General features: G+C 40.1%; 1 protein-coding gene across 6 annotated transcripts in view; it reads left to right on the forward strand.

Moving 5' to 3' along the window:
• The window catches only part of CHD2 (chromodomain helicase DNA binding protein 2), a 122,006-nt gene that overhangs the window by 28,141 nt on the left and 73,618 nt on the right, over positions 1 to 20,247 (forward strand). For 4 of the 6 annotated variants that reach the window (XR_003423282.2, XM_027067976.2, XM_053223597.1 and 1 more), the window contains 10 exons: positions 451 to 512; positions 6,343 to 6,450; positions 8,882 to 9,022; positions 10,515 to 10,648; positions 11,725 to 11,950; positions 13,257 to 13,357; positions 14,338 to 14,382; positions 14,552 to 14,730; positions 16,939 to 17,063; positions 19,962 to 20,178. Coding sequence is in view for 5 of the 6 variants with exons in the window: in XM_027067976.2 (XP_026923777.1) it covers positions 451 to 512; positions 6,343 to 6,450; positions 8,882 to 9,022; positions 10,515 to 10,648; positions 11,725 to 11,950; positions 13,257 to 13,357; positions 14,338 to 14,382; positions 14,552 to 14,730; positions 16,939 to 17,063; positions 19,962 to 20,178 (1,338 nt within the window). In the remaining variant the exon portion in view is untranslated. Of the gene's footprint in view, positions 1 to 450; positions 513 to 6,342; positions 6,451 to 8,881; positions 9,023 to 10,514; positions 10,649 to 11,724; positions 11,951 to 13,256; positions 13,358 to 14,337; positions 14,383 to 14,551; positions 14,731 to 16,938; positions 17,068 to 19,961; positions 20,179 to 20,247 lie in introns of those variants that run through there. The other 2 variants (XM_027067977.2, XM_027067979.2) reach the window with 2 other exon arrangements.

Genomic DNA, 20,247 nt, shown 5'->3' on the forward strand with positions numbered 1-20,247 from the left:
CATGATATTATAGATCTGCAGTATCACGTTTGGTTGCCACTAACATGTAGCTTTTAAAGTTTTTAATTAAAATAAAATGAAAGATTCTGTTCCTTAGCCGCACTAGCCATGTTTCAGAGGCTCAGTAGTCACATGTGGCTGCTGGCCACTAGATTGTTCCCTGCAGATACAGAACATTTCCATCATCACAGAGAATTTTATTGTACTGAGCCCTTGTAGAAGTCAAGCTGAGGGAGGGTTTCCCGGTGTTAGAGGTAACTCTGTCATTACAGACAAATTAATTTTCAAAGGAAAAGAAGAGTGAGCACGATCAAACACAGGTTTCTTTTGTCTGAAAGCTCACATTGGATAATGTTATTATTGAGTAGATTGTGGAAGCAGGGGATCGTGTTGTCCCTATGAACTGTGAATTAAAGTCTGTAATCATTTTTCCCCTCTCACACACTGAAGGCAAGTAGCGGGTCTGAGAGTGGGAGCCCAAAAAGAAGAGGCCAGAGGCAGCTGAAGAAACAGTAAGTCTTTCATGGGGCAGTTACTTCCCCCAGGGGTTTTGAACATATCAGCTTCTCTGGGGCTCCCTTCTCTGTGTGGTCGTCCGTCCCGGGTCCCGGAGTCTGCTTCTTCTCTTGCTGTCTTGGGTTGCAGTCCGTCACGACCCACTGATGCCGCAGCCCTCAAAGCTCAGGGTTGCATGTGTTCCCATGTGCTTGGACTACTTCTTAGGGCAAACCCCAGCTTGTTCCATTTGGTTAGCCTGATTAGCACAATTGTGTTTTTCTTAAAAATGTGCACCAGTTCTATTCTGGTTGAGCAAGGAACAAATTTAGATTTGCTCTTTTTTCTTGTAATTTGTTCTTTATGTGGGTGTGGCAACATTATATTTGTTGGACTGACACCCAATTTAGTATTAAATTTCAAAGTGTTATTACTGTATAATTTTAATACTGCAGTCTGCAAACCAGAAAATTTTAATTCTTGGGCTTAACATGACATTCCTTTAGAACGTAGATTATATATTCATTATTTTAAAAATTCACAAATTCTACTTAATTAAGGTGAAAAAAATTTGTTTCTGTTTTGGGTTTTTTTGGAATTAAAAAAATTACTTTTGGAGAGTGTCTGGATCTTTTTGACAGTCTAAATTCTATAGCCCACCTCTTGAGGAGCTTCATTTGAAAATGTAGCTATAGAAAACTTGGCAGACAAATTCAGGGGTTTCTCATGGTAAACGATTGTCCATGGTACCTATTAAAATAGAGCCCCAGTTATATGTATTTTCTGTTCTCAAATAGTAATTTTAGAATTAGTAATTAGAATTAGTAATAGAGTTACTAATTAGTAATCTTTAGTAAGTATTTGGCCTAAGGCAAAGGAGCTTGAATTTTTTAAACCCATGTACTCATCTTCAAAATAGAGTAATACTCATTCTGCCAACCTAACAGGGTTATTGGGAACGGTGTTAGGAAAAGTTGAGTATTTAGTATGTCCTCTCCAGAGCACATACACTTTTCATTTGTGTTTGAAATATTTGTTAGAGTTGGAGGAAAAACTGTAGGCAAGCCTGCACTTCTTGGCATCTTAGAAGGCTTTTTTCTACCCCATTCCTTGGCCTGCGTGGGAAATTATTCTGATCTGATGGCCTTTTGGGGGCTTTCGGGAAGTCTGTGCATGTGTTCTTTCCTTTACCATCTGGCTATGTTCTTCTGGTCTCCTGACTGGGATCTAAATGGTGCTGTGCTTGAAAACCTCCAGTTTCTACTTCAATGGTGTCTGGGTGTGCAGAAGCGCACTGGCCCCTGTGCTCACTTTCCTTCTGTCAATCCTAGATGTCTCTAAAGTTGACCGTTCTTAGAGGCCTTCTTTCCCTGAGTAGAACCTCTTCGTTCCTTGCAGGGGGTTGTATCTTCTGTAAGTGCCCTTCCTTTCCCCGGCCTCTTCCCTAGGAACTTAGCCAGAGCTGGGGGAGTTCTCTTCCTGTTTATTTGGGCCCTGGGCTGGCCTCGCTTCCTGCTATCCTCTGGGCAGCAGGTGAGTACTGGGGCTTATAGGGAGCTCTTTTCCTGAGTCCGTTTAATTATAATTAGGAGGAGGAGGTGCAGTAGGTGCTGGCACTCCCGCTGCAAAGCCTCAGCACTAACGGTGGCCTGTGTGATGTGAGCAAGCATAACAGGACCTAGTGTGTGGGCATGTGGATTTCAGAATTGAGAGACTCAAAGGGGGCAGAGATTTTGAAGTATTAGCACAAGGAAAGGTTTTTCTGAAACGCTGCGCGCTGTACCACAGATTTTGAAGTTTTTAAAAAGCTATTTTTTTAAACTTTTTAAAAATTCAAAGTTTAAAAATGTTGTAAGAATAAAGCAGTAGTACAAAGACTGCCTGTGTATTTTGCCCAGATTTACCATTGGTTACCACTTTTGCCTCATTTGTTTTTATTGTTGTGAGTGCTTTCTTTGTAAATATTTATGTATGCATGCATATAATATTTTTTCTGAACCACTTAAGACTAAGATTGACACACATCATGGCCTTTTACCCCTAAATACTGAAGTGTGGATTTCCTAAGAATAAGGATACTCTGTTTCTTAAGCACAGGATAGTTTTACTACAAATAGATTTAACATTACTAACATAGGTTTGTCTAATCCATATCCCCATTTTGTTACTTGACCCAGGAATGTCTTTTATAACATTTCCCACCTCCACTGCAGGGTCCCATCTAGGATTAGATCCTGTATTAGTGGTCTTTCACAGCCCTTCTGTGCTCTTATGACGTTGGCATCTTTGAAGAATACAGTCTTACAAGGGAATAACTCCCCAGAGTCCTAATGTAAGTTAGCATTTAAAAAATTTAGAAGCTATAGAGCATAATGTTTCTGCACGATATTGAGAACATTTTTCAAGTTGGCAGTGTTGAAAATTTGAGGGATGATGCTTAAGAATTCAGAGTTTTAGATTTTTTTTTTTTTTGAGAAAATCTGTCAGTACTGGTCCTCATAACAAGTGGTCTTTGTAATCTTCAGATAGACTGGGAGTTCTCTGTTTTGACTCCATTTACAGTCCTTACCTGGCCCGAGTGGGTACTGGAGATTGTAACTCCTGACCTAGTCATGCTAACCAATAATTTTTCAAATTTTATTTGACCCACTCATGCTGTTTTGATTATTCAACCCTTTCCCATGCAGTACTTCTTAATATTGTCCAAATTTGTGAAATGTAGAGGACCTATGCTGGCTCATTATGGTACCATCAGTTTTTCAGCCCACTCTAGAATGGTTCCAGAACATCTTCTCCCAACTGGAATGAAAAAAAAATGTGTTAGCCGTAAATCACTTGGAAGTTTTTCTTCTGGGACCATAGTTATTTTTTTCTTTCCAGTTCTTTGAATTGTAACTGTCAGAAACTTGTGACACAGTGGAGAATTTGCCCCAGAGTTTTCTTTTTCATTGAAACTTGCTCCTGAAAGGCATTCTCTCTGGGAAAATGTACTGAAAATCAGTGAAGTTTAAGCAGTTCTTTCCCTCTTTTCATGCTCTGCCTTCTAAAGTGGAGGAGAAAGGAATCCTCTTCTCTGGGCTCTTAGAGATAGTTAGTAGGAAGCCTCAGTGACTCTTGGCCAGAATTTAGGCCCATTTTATTTACAAAGGAATTTTACAGTTATTTAGATTTGATTTCTGTCTTAGGGTTTGTGTTCTGCCAGCCACCTTTTTCCAATAAAGGAAGAAAACCATACTTCGTTAGCTTGCATTCTGACTTTTTCATATCTGTTTACATTGCCGTGGGGCCTCAGTGGCCAGACCTTGGTATTTTTATCCCTAGTCCCCAAAATTTTGGTAAAAATTCCATTGATTCTCTCCTAGGGAATCCTGCCGATGCCCTCTTAGAGCTGGATCTGGCAATTCACATCTCCTATAACATATGAAAAAATTTCACAACCTTATGTTTTAGACAACTCCTCTTTGTAGCCTGACTTATACATATGGCTTAGTCAGGGAGTCGTGCTCATAAAGTTTGCATTATATAGAAGAAGCCAGTGATCTAGGAGAGCCCTCTACATCTACAGAGTTGGGAGGTAATCGTTTTATAATGATCACTCTTTTCACCTTCCCTTTATACAAAGTGACTTAGTATTGCTGATCTAACTTGTCCCTCTGTTCTTGAAAGTTAAAACAAAATTTAAAATAATCCAGCCAGTTTCAGAACACATGCATACTAACTCATTTAGGCCTTCTAAGCCTTCTGTTGTTCAGATCCTCCCAGAATGTGTAAGTCTGACTTTTCCTGATTTTGTGGTCTTTAGTGGATTGTCACTGAGAGGAGGAGGGCTGTAGGTTTGACATGTAATGCCAAACACCTTGTTCTCACTGGGTTTTAGTTTCCTTCTTTAGGAAGAGGACTTTGGACCAGTTGATTTGCTCAGTTTTTGTGCATTCTCATACTAGAAGTTTCTGAATCTTCCTGGCTGTCCATAAGTCTGTAGACCTCCAATTTAACTGGAGGACTCTAGCCTCAACACTGATTCTGTCAGTTTACTGCCACCTTAGTTCCATAAAGTCATAGAAGTGGACCTCATTAAGTGCCCTGATTTAGATTCTTAATTCCTGTGGAGTTCCGTAAATTACAACTAATATTTGTGCATCTTTCTCATCTGATCTGCTCTCCCTCACATCTTAATTGTTCATGTTCTTTCAAGCTTGTTAACTGTGAAACCACTTCTCTCCAGTTTGACTATGTGTGTCCCTTCTGAGAGCCAAACTGTTCTCCCAAAGGAGACTGCAGTCTCATGTGCCAGTCTTCTAGTGCCTGGAGACATCTTCTTTCTTCCTTCCTGGCCGTCCCTGTCTATTCGTTTGGTTCCTTAGCAAACATTTGTGTGCTAGGTTCTAGGGAGGGAGACTAACATGCCTAGAGTTTAGTTAGATATAAGGAATTCTTTGTTTAAAAAGGGACCTGCAAGGATATTATGCAATATTAATAGGCCTTAGTGTCTCAGCAGTCTGTGTCCAAAAGAAAAGTACCCTACCTGTTTGTTAGGCTGATACGGTTCATTCTTTAATTATTTCTTTCCTCAACAAAGAAGTAGCTCCATTTGCTTGCCTTTGTGCTGAACTCTGGTACAAAAATGAAGACAAGTGGCCCTGCCTCCTAGAAGCAGTCACTTACTCTAAGGGAAACTGATATGAAACCAACAGTGCTAGTAGAACTTGAGTAATGTACATAAAAGTGCTGTACTGCCTTTTCATGCTTCCTAAAGTAGGGTGGTTCCTGGACTTTTTAGGAAGATTCTTAGGAATCTGTAGATAAGCCACCTTCTTGCAGTAAGCTCCTGTTATTGCTTTGACCTATTCTTCTCCCATGAAGAGTATTGACTTGACTTTGATTCTGTGACAGCTGTCTTCAGCATAATCTTATTTCCTATGCATAGACCCAGAGGCACAGTGGTAGTTGTTTTATAAAACCTCAGATACTTGCCTGTGAGGTTTTTTTTTCCCCCTAGATATTTCATGCTCAGTGACTATTATGTGTTCTCTCCTTCTTCCCTAGAAATGAGCTAAGTCCCACGTTTGGTCTTTAAACCTCAAAAACTCTTTGGGGTGGTAGAGAGCTATAAGGTACGGCTCTTTAAAGCCTTCTAAGATCTCAAGGAGCAAAGGAACACCTACTGTATCTAATAATTATTAAGAACTACATCTTTGGCTGAATAGATTATTTAGTAAGTGGTAGGTTTATCATTGAAAAATAATTTTAGGGACTTTTATCGAATATATTTTAAAGATGTTAGCATGTCTAGTATTATAGCAGTTTTAAAAGAAGTTTCTAACCAGTATTAGAATTTATAAAGATTCACATCATCTGTGAATTTGTTAAGATAAACATTTTTAGGCTTCATATTAGACCTGCTAAATCAGAAACTGTGGCACTCATCCAGAAATTTGTTTCAACAAGTTCTTCAGGTGGTTCTGATTATCTTACATTTGAGAACCACTGGTCTAGTATATATTACGACTTCAATCTGTTCAATGGTAGTGGTAAATAAAAATAGAGTAGAAGAGATTTAACAGCTTTTTTTTTCCAGAATAGTTTAAAAAATACTTTCTTCATTTCCATTTTCATTTATTTTTGTCACCAGAGAAAAAATAGGCATAGATATTACACAGTCTAGGAAGGAACATAGCCAGAGTTTAAATAGAGCTAGAATAAACCTTTTTTAGCCTAATACCTAAAATATACATGTTCTGCCTTTTGGAGAATCCTATTGAAATTGGTTTTGTCAGATTCTTCAAACTAAACAATCCTGAGGAGTTCATTTAGAAAAAAATCATTTTGCTTTGCTTTTGATCACAGAGAAAAATGGAAACGGGAGCCCTCAGAAGATGAACAGGAACAAGGCACCAGTGCAGAGAGCGAACCAGAGCAGAAAAAAGTGAAAGCCAGAAGACCTGTCCCCAGAAGGTGCAGTGTTTGCTTGAACATCTCTGCTTCTGGTGGAGCTTAGTTTGTGTTAGTTTGAGAAGGATGGTACAGTGGTAGAATGATGGCCTACGGTGTGCTGTGATTCGGGGCTTTGGAAGTCTCGGGCTCACTTCTTGCCTAGGCTTCCTCGTTAGCAAGTGATTAGGTGATGAGGATGCTTACATTTGGCTGTGGGTGTTTGCATGGTGTGTCGTGTAGAGCGAAGCTTCTGTTTCTTACTCCCCGACTTACTAGTTACGAGGGGTGAACGTATCTTCTGCTTTTAAAAAAAGCTCCCTGTGTATTGGAGTAGTATGCAGGCTTTTTGGGGGAAGAACTAATTCCTAAGTTTAAAACACTGTTTGGTTGAAAGCATGCTTCACTGTTTCTTACCTTGTTCTTGGAATCTGACATTAAGCAGAGAATCTGATTGTGCAGGGAAAGAAGTAGGCCGAGGTCGCAGGGAACTTTGGTAATTAAAAAAAAAAAAAATGTTTATTTGTTTTGAGAGGTGGGGCGATGGGCAGAGAAAGAGGGAGAGAGAGAATTCCAAGCAGGCTCCGTGCTGTCAGCACAGAGCCTGATGTGGGGCTTGATCTCACAAACCATGAGACCACGACCTGAGACAAAATCAAGAGTTGGATGCTTAAGTGATCTGAGCCACCCAGGTGCCCTGAAACTTTGGTAATTTCATTAGCTGGCTGGCAATGTAAGGTACTCATGTTGGGGGAAGGAGGGCAGGAGGCAGAGATCTCAGGGGAATTTTCCTCTTGCAGTATTGCTTAGGATGGGGGTTGACAGGCTATTGCCTTTGGGCCACATCCCACTCAATCACCTATTTCTGAATGGCCTGTGAGCTAAGTATAGCATTTAGAGATAAACATTTACAGTTTGATGATAGGCAACACTAAATTTGAACCTCAGTTCAGTGAAATGTTATCCCTTCAAAAAGAATTCAGTTCTTATCATTAGATGTGTATCCCGTAAATCCTGTGATTATTATTTCATTTTGAGTTTTGTCAGTAAAAATTACGTGAAAATTTATTTTTTCTTGTTAAGTAAGTGCCTGCATAGTGGCCTCAATTTTGCATCTTGTCTGGGAAAGCCAACAGTATTTGTGCTCTGGACTTTTGCAGCCAACATTTGCCTACCTCTGAGTTAGGACACTACACTGGCCCACCACGCTGGCAGGGAAATTTGTCAACTTAGTTTGGTCACAGGACTGGAAAGCCACTTCAGCTTTTTCTTCTGGAGTTTACCTGTCATTTATTGAATCCCTGATCATCTCTCTGTAGTGTTGCTTATGGAAGGTGGGAGAGAAACAGATAAGATTGTGAGTTTCCATCTGTCTCTTTCTCCTGTTTTCACCTTTTTACCGCTGGTAGAGTATTTCGGGATTTCCTTACGGGAGTGCCTAGGCTGTAGTTCTCAGTCCTGGCTGTGTGTGAGTTCCCTTGGGTGGCCATCTCCTTAGTCTGTGTGGCAGGGTGTGGTTTCTCAGGTAGTCTTCCAGATATATTTTGTACATGTCACACACACAAATATGCGTGTAGTTATTTTTTTGTCTTTTGCTCCTTTTATGCAGATAGCATTTCATGCATCTTGTTCTGCATTTAAAATATGTATATATATTTTTTAACATTTATTTATTATTGAGAAACAGAGAGACACAGAATGTGAGCAGGGGAGGGGTAGAGAGAGGGGGAGACACAGAATCTGAAGCAAGCTCCAGGGTCTGAGCTGTTAGCACAGAGCCCGATGCGGGGCTCGAACTCACAAACTGAGATCATGACCTGAGCCAAAGTTGGATGCTTAACTGACTGAGCCACCCAGGCACCCCTGCATTTTTCTTTAGTTATCTTGGAAATCTTTTCATATCAGTACATGGAAAAGTTTTTTGTTTTTTGTTTTTTTAATGCCTACCTACTTATTCTGTTGAGTGAACTGATTCCAAGTTGATGAAGATTTAGAGTTTTCCTAGTCTTTTGTTAATTGCAAATAATACTACAGTGAATACCTTATTGTGCCTGTATCAGTGTATATCTGTAAGATCGACTCCCAGAAATGAAAAATGTTGACATTTTTAAGTTTGATAGATATTTCCAAGTTGTCTGCCAAAGAAGTACCATCAGTAACATGTTGCATGTATATTTTTATATCAACCCTGAGGAATAGTTGAGAACCATTGCCTCAGAATTCACTTGAATCTCCTGTATGTGTTTGAGGATTATCAGTATTACAATTACTTTTGTGTTGAAAATGCAGATTTCTAGTTGATTAGAATCTTAGCAAATGGGACCCAGGAGTGTACATTTCTGACATTCCCCAGGTTAATCCTATATATGTATTGTGGCTCTGGGAAATTATAGATTTGAAATAGACACCAAGTGATAGAATAAAAACTTTGCCAATTTTTCTCTTCTCATTTTAGAACAGTGCCCAAACCTCGTGTTAAAAAGCAACCTAAGACTCAGCGTGGAAAGAGAAAAAGGCAAGATTCTTCTGATGACGATGATGAAGATGATGAAGCTCCTAAAAGGCAGACTCGTCGCAGAGCAGCTAAAAATGTTAGGTAGGTTGTGCCCCAGAAGTGTTTCATTAGTGTGAGGGTGATAGTTGGGTAGAACTTGGTTCAGGTGAGTCCACCATTTTGCATTTTTTTTTTTTTTTTAAGTTTATTTTGACAGAGAGAGAGAGAGAGAGAGAGAGAGTGCTCGTGTGCACACACTTGAGAGCATGAGTTGGTGGTGGCGGGGGAGGGGGCAGAGAGACAGAAGCCCAGGCAGGCCCTGTGCCGTAAGTGTGGAGCCCATTGTGGAGCTCATACCCACAAACTGAGATCATGGCCTGAGCCAAAACCAAGAGTCCGATGCTCAACTGACTGAGCCACCCAGGTGCCACCAGGATTTTGCAAAATTTTGGATTTTGATAGGCAAAAATAATGACCCGTGTCCTGAGGTTGTGTTTAGAAATCCGATCATCGTTCTTGCAAAAAAGAATGATGTTGGCCAGTGGGAATATGGAAGGAATAGCAGTGGTTCATTTCTGGCTTTCATTCCTGTAAAGAAAAGCACTTCAAGTTGATGTTCCATTGAGGTGGGTTAGTCAGTGATAACTGTCACACTTTTTAAGGAAAGATGTTTGGATTATATTCTCACTTCTAAATTGCTCTTTCAATCAGACAGATTCTTCTGAGGATCACTTTATGTACTAATATTTGGGTGTAATTTTATTAAGCTTACTAATAGGATATGGAGCATTAATAGAAAAGAAATAAAGGAATAGATACATGCAGACATCAGTATTTTACTTTATATGAGTCCAAGGATATTTCATTTTCTTTCAGAGGATACACAGGTTTCTTTTGGTCTACTGAGAGATAGTGAAACTAAGTCCTGGAGATATTAACCTGTCCAGTGTGTCTAGTTAATGATTCCAAAGCTTGGACAATGTGCTGAATATGCCAAAGTGTACGTTTTCCTCCTGCAGCTCTTGTACATCCAGGATTGTGTTTTTCTCTTGTGTGACTCCCCGGTGAAAGGTTACATTGTGAAAGGTTACATTTTGATATTTCATTACCAGGAAGTATGTTTGTTGAAGTTTTCAACAGTTTGAGGATACTTAAATTTCATATTCTTGTTATCAGACAAAATACGGGGTTGAAACATTTCATCTTAGAAATAGTGTTTCCTTTTTGCTTAATGAAACAGTAGCTGTTTTTTCATTCAGTATGTTTTCTTTGTAGTTTCCTTGTTTACATAGTAACCTCCTGTTGAAAAACAAAAGCATAGGCATGTCCTTGTAGTTTTCTCTATCTTGCTTGCACAAATCACTACAAACAGTAGTCTGTTTTTATTTTGAACTGCAAGCCTTCCTACAGTTCTCCATGAACATGCATTAATACTTAAGTAGGAGAAGACAGGTACTTTGAGCCCACTTTATCTGTGGCTGATCTTAAAACAACATGCTGGAGCCAAAAGGATATGGTTCTTGAACGTCGTTGTATTTGGTCTTTAATTCTGGAAAGGTAGTCTCTCATTTATCCAGCACCATTTCTCACGCAGCTATAAGGAAGATGATGACTTTGAGACTGACTCTGACGACCTCATCGAAATGACCGGAGAAGGAGCCGATGAACAGCAGGACAACAGTGAAACTATTGAGAAGGTCTTAGACTCAAGGCTGGGAAAGAAAGGAGGTATGTCTCTGTGGGGAGCAAATTATGTCTTACCTACTCAGGCCCAAATCTTCTGTATTTCAGCTCTCAAATGAGGAATTTCAGTCCATGCTCACAGTGGTCGTGAAATGTGGAAGTTGTTCTGGCATAATGTCATGTTTCATTAGCAGAGGATGTAGGGATGTGTCCAATATGTCTTTGAGACTTGAAACTTAAGATGTGTTTATAGCTTAAAAAGCAGTGATGTTGCAGATATTCTGGTTTATAAACCTGAAACAAATTTACCTTTAATTAGGTGTTTCTGAATCTCCTGGGTGATAGGGAATGAAGATTTTTTTATATCTAACTTGAGGTATCTTATAACTTAGTTTCTTTAACCTTTCCATATAGAAAATATCAAAATACTGCTTAATTCTTTTTTCTTTTTTGTTTCCATCCAGCCTCACTTTTGGTTAAGAGTTAACACAGAACTTTGGGTGGATGGGTAATTGGTGTGGGATGGTGGGGGGGGTCTTTCTTTCTTTCTTCTTTTTTTTTTTTTTTTAATGGTTATTCATTTTTGAGAGACAGAGACCGAATGCGAGCAGGGGAGGAACAGAGAGAGAGGGAGACACAGAATCCGATGTAGGCTCCAGGCTCTGAGCTGTCAGCACAGAGCCCGACATGGGGTTTGAACTCATGAGCCATGAGATCATGGCCTGAGTCGAAGTTGGACACTCAACTGACTGAGCCACCCAGGTGCCCCTATTTCTTAGTATTCTTGGAGAGACAGATTTGTTTTCTGAGTTAGTAGGGACCAAACCAGAAGGATGTTGCTCTAACATTTCTCTTGTGTTTAGACACAAGGATTTGTTTGATTTCACCAACATATTTTGGAAAACATTTTAAAGTGTAGAAATTGGGTTTGCGTTTTGACAATATTTGAAATTATGAATCTTGTTCATCCTGTATTGTTTGTGAATTTCTGCTTATTTTTCAGTCAACAGGATTTTGATGCTTCATCCAAAAAAAGATTCTTTAGCTGAATGTGTACTCAGGAAGCCTTTTCAGGGTCTGATTTAATATACTTTTAAATGTTTACCTGAATCCTTTTGCAGCTACGGGAGCTTCTACTACTGTATATGCGATTGAAGCTAATGGAGACCCAAGTGGCGACTTTGACACTGAAAAGGATGAGGGTGAAGTCCAGTACCTCATCAAGTGGAAGGGTTGGTCTTACATCCACAGCACATGGGAGAGTGAAGAATCCTTACAACAGCAGAAAGTGAAAGGTCTAAAAAAATTAGAGAACTTCAAGAAGAAAGAGGATGAAATCAAGCAATGGTACATTTTTCAAGCAATGGTATATTTGCAGCCTTGAGGGAAGGAAGGTTTTTAAAGAATGTGTGGAGCACATAGCTGTCTAGGAACTCAGATTTTGCCTTAATTATCTGAACACAGAGCTGGTCACAATTCCATTTTATAAAATTGTGACCTGAAGACACTATATATATATATATATATGTTTTTGTATACGGCCACCAATTTTGCAGAGTTTGATAATAATAATAAGTAGCTTATGGAGCATTTTGCACACCCAGTGTTTTTTATCCTCATGATAAGCCCATGAGATTTGTACCATTGTACACATTTTGTGGATAGGGAGAGTGAGACACAAGGCAACTTTTCCGGGAGGTCCCAGGATTGGAGCTCTGGCAGCCCAAATCCAGAGCTAAATCTTAGGCACCTTGTCATTTTCCTATGATTACGCTGGGGTGGCTTAGATGTCAGGAGTTAATATTCCAGAACTGTCTGGGTTACAGTACACTTACCACTAATCTCGGTTTTCACAATTTGCAGAAATGATGTGACTGAAACAGATGAACTCCTGAAGCTCTGATAGACCATTGTTTTTAGTTTAATTTACTTACAACTTTGAAGGTGGTTAAGTTGCATATGAGAAATATGTGGGGCCTATAGCACCCACAGACCTAAACTGACTAATTAGAGGGATCAGGTTCAACCCTGAAGACACACCTGCCAGTGTAATGTGATCAGGTTATTTTGTATTAGAAATAGGGCCAGATGGGTTCTAATTCCCATTTTACTACTGTGCACGATGTGCTCCTTCAGTAAATCACTTATTTTTCCTTTAGGTATCCCTAAGAATGGGGTCGGTTGTAAAGCAATTACAAATTTAAAATCCTCGGAAGTACAGTAATAGTTCATTTCAGCTTGCCAGTATTGTCCTTCTATAGAATCTTAGTCCAAAGAATAACTAGCTTTGTGTAAAAGCTACATTTAATCTCTCCCAAAGCACATACCTATATGAAAAAGGCATGTTTCCTTTTAAATCTGGAAGACAGTTTTATGGTCCTGTTCTGTTTAGATATTGGAATTTATTACACAAAGTAATTATTTTTAGGTTTCTTTATAAAGAAGGAACAACTGGTATGTTTTATGGGTCTAAGGTTTCCTAAAAGTGTATGTTTTTTATAAAATCTCTGGCTTAATTACTAGTAAAGGATTGCTAAAGGGACAGATGGAAGTAAAGGCTCAGTTTCCTTTGCTCTTCTTAGACTTTGCTTTGATAGATTTGTATGGATCTCCCAAATCTAATTGGAATGTATTTTTCTTTTCTTCTGTCTAGGTTAGGAAAAGTCTCTCCTGAAGATGTGGAATATTTCAACTGCCAACAAGAGCTGGCCTCAGAGTTGAACAAACAGTATCAGATAGTCGAAAGAATAATCGGTGAGCACATGGAAACTTATTTTAGCAGTGTTTGAGCTCCGCAAATAATGGCTTTTGGTTTTGGGGTATTGTAAATTTAAAAATGCATTTTGTAGATTTACTTGTAGAGAATAGATGTAGGGGAAAAAAGGCAAGAGAATACATGGCTATCTAGATTGATTTTGAAGGAAGAGTACAAGATTTGCTGGTAAATTTGGACATGGGAGATGAGAGAAGGCGGTGTCAAGTACGATGCCAAGACTTATGACCCAGGCAAATAGGAGAACAGAGGTACCATTTACTGAAATGGAAAGGCTAAGGGAAGAACTGGCTTGGAGTGGAAATCAAGAGCTGGGTTTGATTTTGTAAGTTTGCTATTCTTCTTGGTTGACTAATTGGGGAGTATCGTGAAGGTTGTATGTAGCATATGTGAGCTTGGAGTTTAGAACTCTCAGTCTGCGCTGGAGATTTATATTTGGGAATTTATCAGTATGTAGATAGTATTTAAAGCCTAAGATTTACTGAGATTATCAGAAATAGTATACCTCGTGAGACTAGGAAGTTTGAGAGCATTCCAGGTTTTGGAAGTTATGGAGAAGCCACAGGAGAAGAGAAATAAAGTCTGGTGAGAGAGGAGGGGGGCTGAGAGCATGATGCTCTGGGGGGAAGGAGGACTGAGACTTGATCCTTGAACTTGGGCTGGTTCAGGATCTGTGGAGTGGTGGGGATGAGGCCTGATTGGGGTGGCTTCAAGAGAGAATGAGGGGGACACCATGAGTAAAAACAACTCTCCTGGGGAGTTTTGTTGTAAAGGGGAACATAAATGGGGTTGTAGCTACTCAGGGCTGTGAGAGCAAGACAGGTGTTCCTTTTTTTTTTTTTTTTTTTTTAAATGATGTCAGATTATAGAGTATATTTGTATTCTTATTCATAGGACCTAAAATGTCATTCTTTCCTTGATTATAGTGATAATTTTTCTGTCGTATTTTCCTTTTGTGTAGCCGTGAAGACAAGCAAATCTACATTGGGTCAGTCAGATTTTCCAGGTAAGCAAAAGATTTGGTTAACAAAATGTTAGTGAGCATCTAAGAGCAGTTCAGGTTTTGCAGTGTATTAATTTTGCCACTTGGTGTTTCAGTGGTTATGTGTAAAACAGTGACACTCCCCTTCTTTGATTGACAGTTGCTAATCTACTAATTTTTGTATACCAAACAGCTCACAGTCGGAAGCCGGCACCTTCAAATGAACCTGAATATCTATGCAAATGGATGGGACTGCCCTATTCAGAGTGCAGCTGGGAAGATGAAGCCTTGATTGGAAAGAAGTTCCAGAGCTGTATTGACAGCTTCCATAGTCGGAACAACTCAAAAACCATCCCGACGAGAGAATGCAAGGTGTGGTGATGGCTGGCTTTTGGTTTTTCGGGGGAAAGATGTATTGGTGGGAAGGGTTGATCACATAGATATTGGGAAGAGAAAATGTACAAAAGTAAATGATAATTCCCATTTTGATGTGAAAGATGAATTAACCTTGACATCAAAGGAAAATATTAAAACAGAAGAAGATGAATTGTATAATGGCTTCGCTGACCTCTTTAATCTTAAAATTCACGGAACTGGACATGTCTAATTAGAGATATTGTGCAGAATATTTGAAAGAATTTAAGCACTTTAAAGAGACGTGACATTGTATGGTGGGGCGCCTGGGTGATTCAGTCGGTTGAGTGACTGATGGTTGAGCGACTGGTGGTTCAGTTGGTTGAGCATCTCATTTCAGCTCAGGTCATGATCTCATGGTTTGTGAGTCCAAGCGCTGTGTCAGGCTCTGCGCTGATAGCACGGAGCCTATTTGGGATTTTCTCTCTCTCCCTGTCTCTGCCCCTCAATCACCCCAGCTCATACATTCTCTCTCTCTCTCTCTCAAAATAAATAAACTTAAATAAAATAAAGAAATGTGATGGGAAAGGGGAGAAGCTCTGAATTCTAAGTTAGAAACCAAATATATAGGCTTTTTATTTGCTTGATTGTTTGCATAAATCCTTTCCCTTTTTTGGAATTCATTCCACATGTAAAATGGTGTGCTTGGGTCCTTGGCAGAAGAAGTCTGTGTAAGACATGGGCTCTGTCTCTGAGGAGTTGACCTCCAGTTCATGGCACCAGACCTCCATCTGTGGAATGCAGTGTGTATTTGAGGGGGCAGTGAGTGTAAAAACGAACTGTGGTCAGAGAAGTACAGAGGTAGGAGTCACTGAGCTCCAGTAGTCCATGAGGAGGTTTTAAGGGTTAAAGAGATTGCACTACTTGAATTGCCCTGGTTCTTGAAGAATGGGTTGGTGCTGGATAGTCAGATGGAAGGGGGCCCAGGTTATTGCCCTCCCCTGAAAGGCATCAGGAGAAAGATGGTCTTGGGGCTGGAAGAGAGGAAGGTGTTATTGGCAAGTGCACTTAGGTCCGAGTGTGCGTGTCTTGAATACCTTGGAGGGTAATGCTGGCTTTATCTGGTGGGTATGGACACGCCTACCTCCCTGAGAGAGAGCAGCATGATGGAAACAGTGTTGTATTCAGAAAACTTCATGTAATGGCAGTGTGTAGTTACGAAAGCCAGAAGGTCCAGCCAGAAACATGCCCTGGAAGTCCGTGAGGGAACCACAGTGTGCGGACAAGGGAAGTCACTGTGGGATGCAAGGATTGGAGGGGAGGAAGCTCTGGGGGAGCCGTGGCAGAAGTGGACGTGGGGCTCGGTGGCTGAGTGTGAGGATTCAGATTCTGTTCACTGCTGGGTGCTCACAGAGGAGAGGTGAGATGGTCAGTAATCACCTTAACCAAGTACACTGTTAGGGCGATACATCATGTAATAGGGTGCTGATTCCATAGAGCCCTAATTTTCAGAGAAATGCTCACTATGAAAAGACTTTGTGGCCAAAGAACTTTGGGAAGCATTCCTAAATGAAGTTTTTCTGTAAATTCACAATATGGACAAGCGTTTTAGACTTTGAAAAGTCACAGTAATGAAATTTATGTAACTTGTGTTACATTGTTTCCCAAATGGATTTAGTCACAGAATCCACATTTTGTACTGTGCAAAGCATAGAGACATGATCTTACTAGACTGATGTTCTTTACATCCTTTCCTTTAGAAAACCAAACTCACACACTTGGGGGGGTTCAAGGTCAGGGGGTTGGCATTTTGGAATTTGCAGATGTTCTCATGGTGACCTTCTGCTGTGTTTGGCATATACAGACTTGCCCAGTGGTCTTGTTTTGTACTGTTTAGAATGAGATTATAAAGATGAAAATGGAGCACTCCCTGCCATATGATAGAGATGATGTAAAATTAGTGCTGTGTAAGGATGTTCACAGACTGACTTCAGGACAGAGCACGTTAACCAAAGACTATTTCAGGATACATCTGGCTTTGGGAGTACAGACCTCAATGAAAGGAGGTGTGGGTGCGGTGGGGTAGGTGAGGTTGGTGATTCAGATGTGAAATTTAAACTTCGGTGCTTTAGTTCAGAGCACATAAATCATAGGTAGCATTTTAACATGGGAACAGGAAGAAAGTCTTTTTCAGACGTGGGCTTTGTGAATTTTTTTGTCTTTCAGGCCTTGAAGCAGAGACCACGATTTGTGGCTTTAAAGAAACAGCCAGCATATTTAGGAGGGGAGAATCTGGAGCTTCGTGATTATCAGCTAGAAGGTCTCAACTGGCTTGCTCATTCCTGGTGCAAGTAGGTAGAAAATAGGTTTGAAATTCTCTGTACCGTTTTTGGCTTCTTTATTTTTAAGTGCAAATAATTATTTCTATTGTGTATTATAGAAACAAAAATATATGATTGAGAGAAGGCTTTTGTAGGAGTTCATATGTATGTGTAATACCATTTTAATCTGAAGTAAAGAATACTTTGTTAATTAGTTATTTGGGGATAATTTGTCCTAGCCAGAAACCTATGTCATAACATGTTGTTTATGAGTGTGAATATAAGTCGCAAGTTAATTTGCCCACATCTGTGATGTGGAAGTCGTTTTTCTCGGGAAGAAAGAAGATGTCTGTTTTCCATTCATTTTCCTTCTAGGCCAGGGAAACCTTTCCCTTCATTTCTTGTGGTAGTGCTGAAGAATAGTGTGAAACACCCCCCTCCCTCCTAAGGTTGCTGTACATGCTATCCCATGTAGAGGAAGGTCTCTGATGGTTGAACCTATAAAATTGTCCTTACTTTTTGTAACAAAACCACCTTAATTTTGAAAAGGAAAGGTGTGACGATGAAAGCATATGAGGTTTAAAGGTGCTTGGAGGCAGTACTCATGGATGTTGTTCATCAGATCAATTGCAAATCTAAGTAGTCTCTGATTACTATGTGTCAGGCCCCATCTAGGCCTGGACAGTTTGAACAGTGAACCAAGACAGACCTAGTTTCCCTGTCCTCCCAGGGCATACAGTGTGGGAAGGATCTTTCATGCTTACCTACAAACTCCTTCCCCCACATGCAATTCTTAAGTGCTTCAGTGTTTTACAGTAAAGCAAAAATTCTTGTTTCCGAATTGAACTGCAGCCTGGAAATAAAACCATGTGAACTGGTTTTCTCAATGCCAAAAAGTGGTTTCTGGTTAGAGGTACATTTAGAATGCCTGCTTCCCAATGAAACTACCTATATTCTTTGTCCTATAAAATCTAATACAGCATCTAGCATTCAGTTATGAACATTAGAGCCCTTGGGGAGCTTCAGTTTGTGTGACTAAGGATGTAAGTCTGATAGAACTATTCTAAATTGCGTAAAAACTGGTTTTGTTTCAGAGAACAGGGAGAGCTCATGTTCCTAGAAGATCGTTCTAAAGCTAGGTGGAACCTCAAGAGGTTGTGTGATCCAGCCCTCTCATTTTGTACTTGAAGGGTCTTAGCCACAAAGATGTCACGTGCAGTCATGTCACGACCATCACTGTCACACCGTGTGCTGAAGAGGACCCAAACAGTTGTTAGGCCCTGGTCACAGGAACCTTACATTAAGTAATATGCTGTTTTGGCCTAGTTTTAGAAAAACAGGGAAATCCATTCAAATCTCTTTCAGTGTATGAACAATGGCAGTTTATTAGGGAGAGGAAATGTTGGAGAAAATCCTGTTTCCTCCCTACTAGCGTGGAAAGGTGAGAGAAATAGGGGGGAAATTACACAAAGGAACATAACATATCTGAATAGTGCATAAATTATAGAGATTTAGATTATAGAGATTTAGATTTAGATTTAGATTTAGATTTATAGAGAGGTATGGCCTCTTCCTTCTCCCCTGCCCCAGTATATTTGCCTTTGTCCTTTTCTTTTCCCATAAAACTAGCCATTCTGTGGAACACGGAATGTATTTTTAAAAATCCAGTCTCTTCTTGGTAAATTAAATGTCTTGTATTTCTAATCCATTCAGTTCTTTGTAATTTGTCTATTATTTTTAGTTCTTTCTGGGTTATTGATTAAACATTTGTTATACATGGTATAAACCTTTAATGGCCTGATTTTTCTAGAAACTCTTAATGTTTGCAGCCTTTTGCCATGTATATATTTCTAATTCCCTGCCAAACGGGCTGTTTTCTATTTCCTGAACATACTTTCCTACTCTGGCCATTTCTTCAAGTGTTTTTCTTCTAGCTGAACAATCCTCTCCTGTTAGTATCCTGTTAAAATATCCAGACTGTCTCCTAGAGCAGTGTTTCTCAAAGTGTGGTCCAAGGAATACACCTGCATCAGAATATCCAGAAGTGTCTGTTAAAAGTACAGCTCTTTGAGCCCTTTCCCAGATGTTCTGATTTGGTAGGTGTAGGGTGGATTCAGAAATCTGATTTGCAGCCTGTCTCTGCTGTAGACTGTGCTGTATTTAAAACAAGCTTCTGGGGCGCCTGGGTGGCTCAGTCGGTTAAGCGTCCGACTTCAGCTCAGGTCACGATCTCACGGTCCGTGAGTTCGAGCCCCGCGTCAGGCTCTGGGCTGATGGCTCAGAGCCTGGAGCCTGCTTCCGATTCTGTGTCTCCCTCTCTCTCTGCGCTTCCCCCGTTCATGCTCTGTCTCTCTCTGTCTCAAAAATAAATAAACGTTAAAAAAAAAAATTAAAAAAAAACAACAACAACAAGCTCCAGATCTGCAGCACATAGGCCTGGGGAGGAGTGTATGTAGCATTAAACAACCCAGCGGCATGCAGTAGAGTGGGTGGGTGATTTGAGCAAAGGCACGTGGCCATCAGGCTGTAGGGATCACCAGCAGTTGGGATAGCCAGTTTGCCCCCCTGCTTTCTGTAATGGTGGAGCCCAAGGTCATGTTCTTGGATACCCCAATAAAAGAAAACCTGCCTTCTGTGTTACAAGGGGTAGATGTAAAGGAACAAAATGCAAGGTAAAGAACATAGTCTGAATAAGCTCTTCCAAAGCGTGATTGTACTTAGATCACTTGTTCTTCTGCTATTTTGTAGTTTCTACTACAAAGGAAATACAGTTGAGGCTGGTAACCAGTGCCTTGCTTGGTGAATTGGGAGTCATTGGTGTCCTTGCTGTTTGTGCACATGCTGGTTTGTGTGTGTGTGTGTGTATGTGTGTGTGTACACGTACTAATGGTTTTGTTTTGTTTTGTTTTTATTTTTCTCTTCCTGCAGAAGTAACAGTGTAATCCTTGCTGATGAAATGGGCCTAGGAAAGACCATCCAGACCATATCATTCCTCTCCTACCTGTTCCACCAACACCAGCTGTATGGCCCCTTTCTTATAGTCGTCCCTTTATCCACCCTCACCTCATGGCAGAGGGAGTTTGAAATCTGGGCACCAGAGATTAACGTAGTGGTTTACATAGGTGACCTGATGAGCAGAAATACGGTGTGTAAACAAAAAGAATTGGGATAGAATCTGTGTTATAAATGTATTTTGGAAATTGACCTAAAACCA

The sequence above is a fragment of the Acinonyx jubatus genome, chromosome B3 (genome assembly GCF_027475565.1).
Source record: "Acinonyx jubatus isolate Ajub_Pintada_27869175 chromosome B3, VMU_Ajub_asm_v1.0, whole genome shotgun sequence".
NCBI classification, from domain to species: domain Eukaryota; kingdom Metazoa; phylum Chordata; class Mammalia; order Carnivora; family Felidae; genus Acinonyx; species Acinonyx jubatus.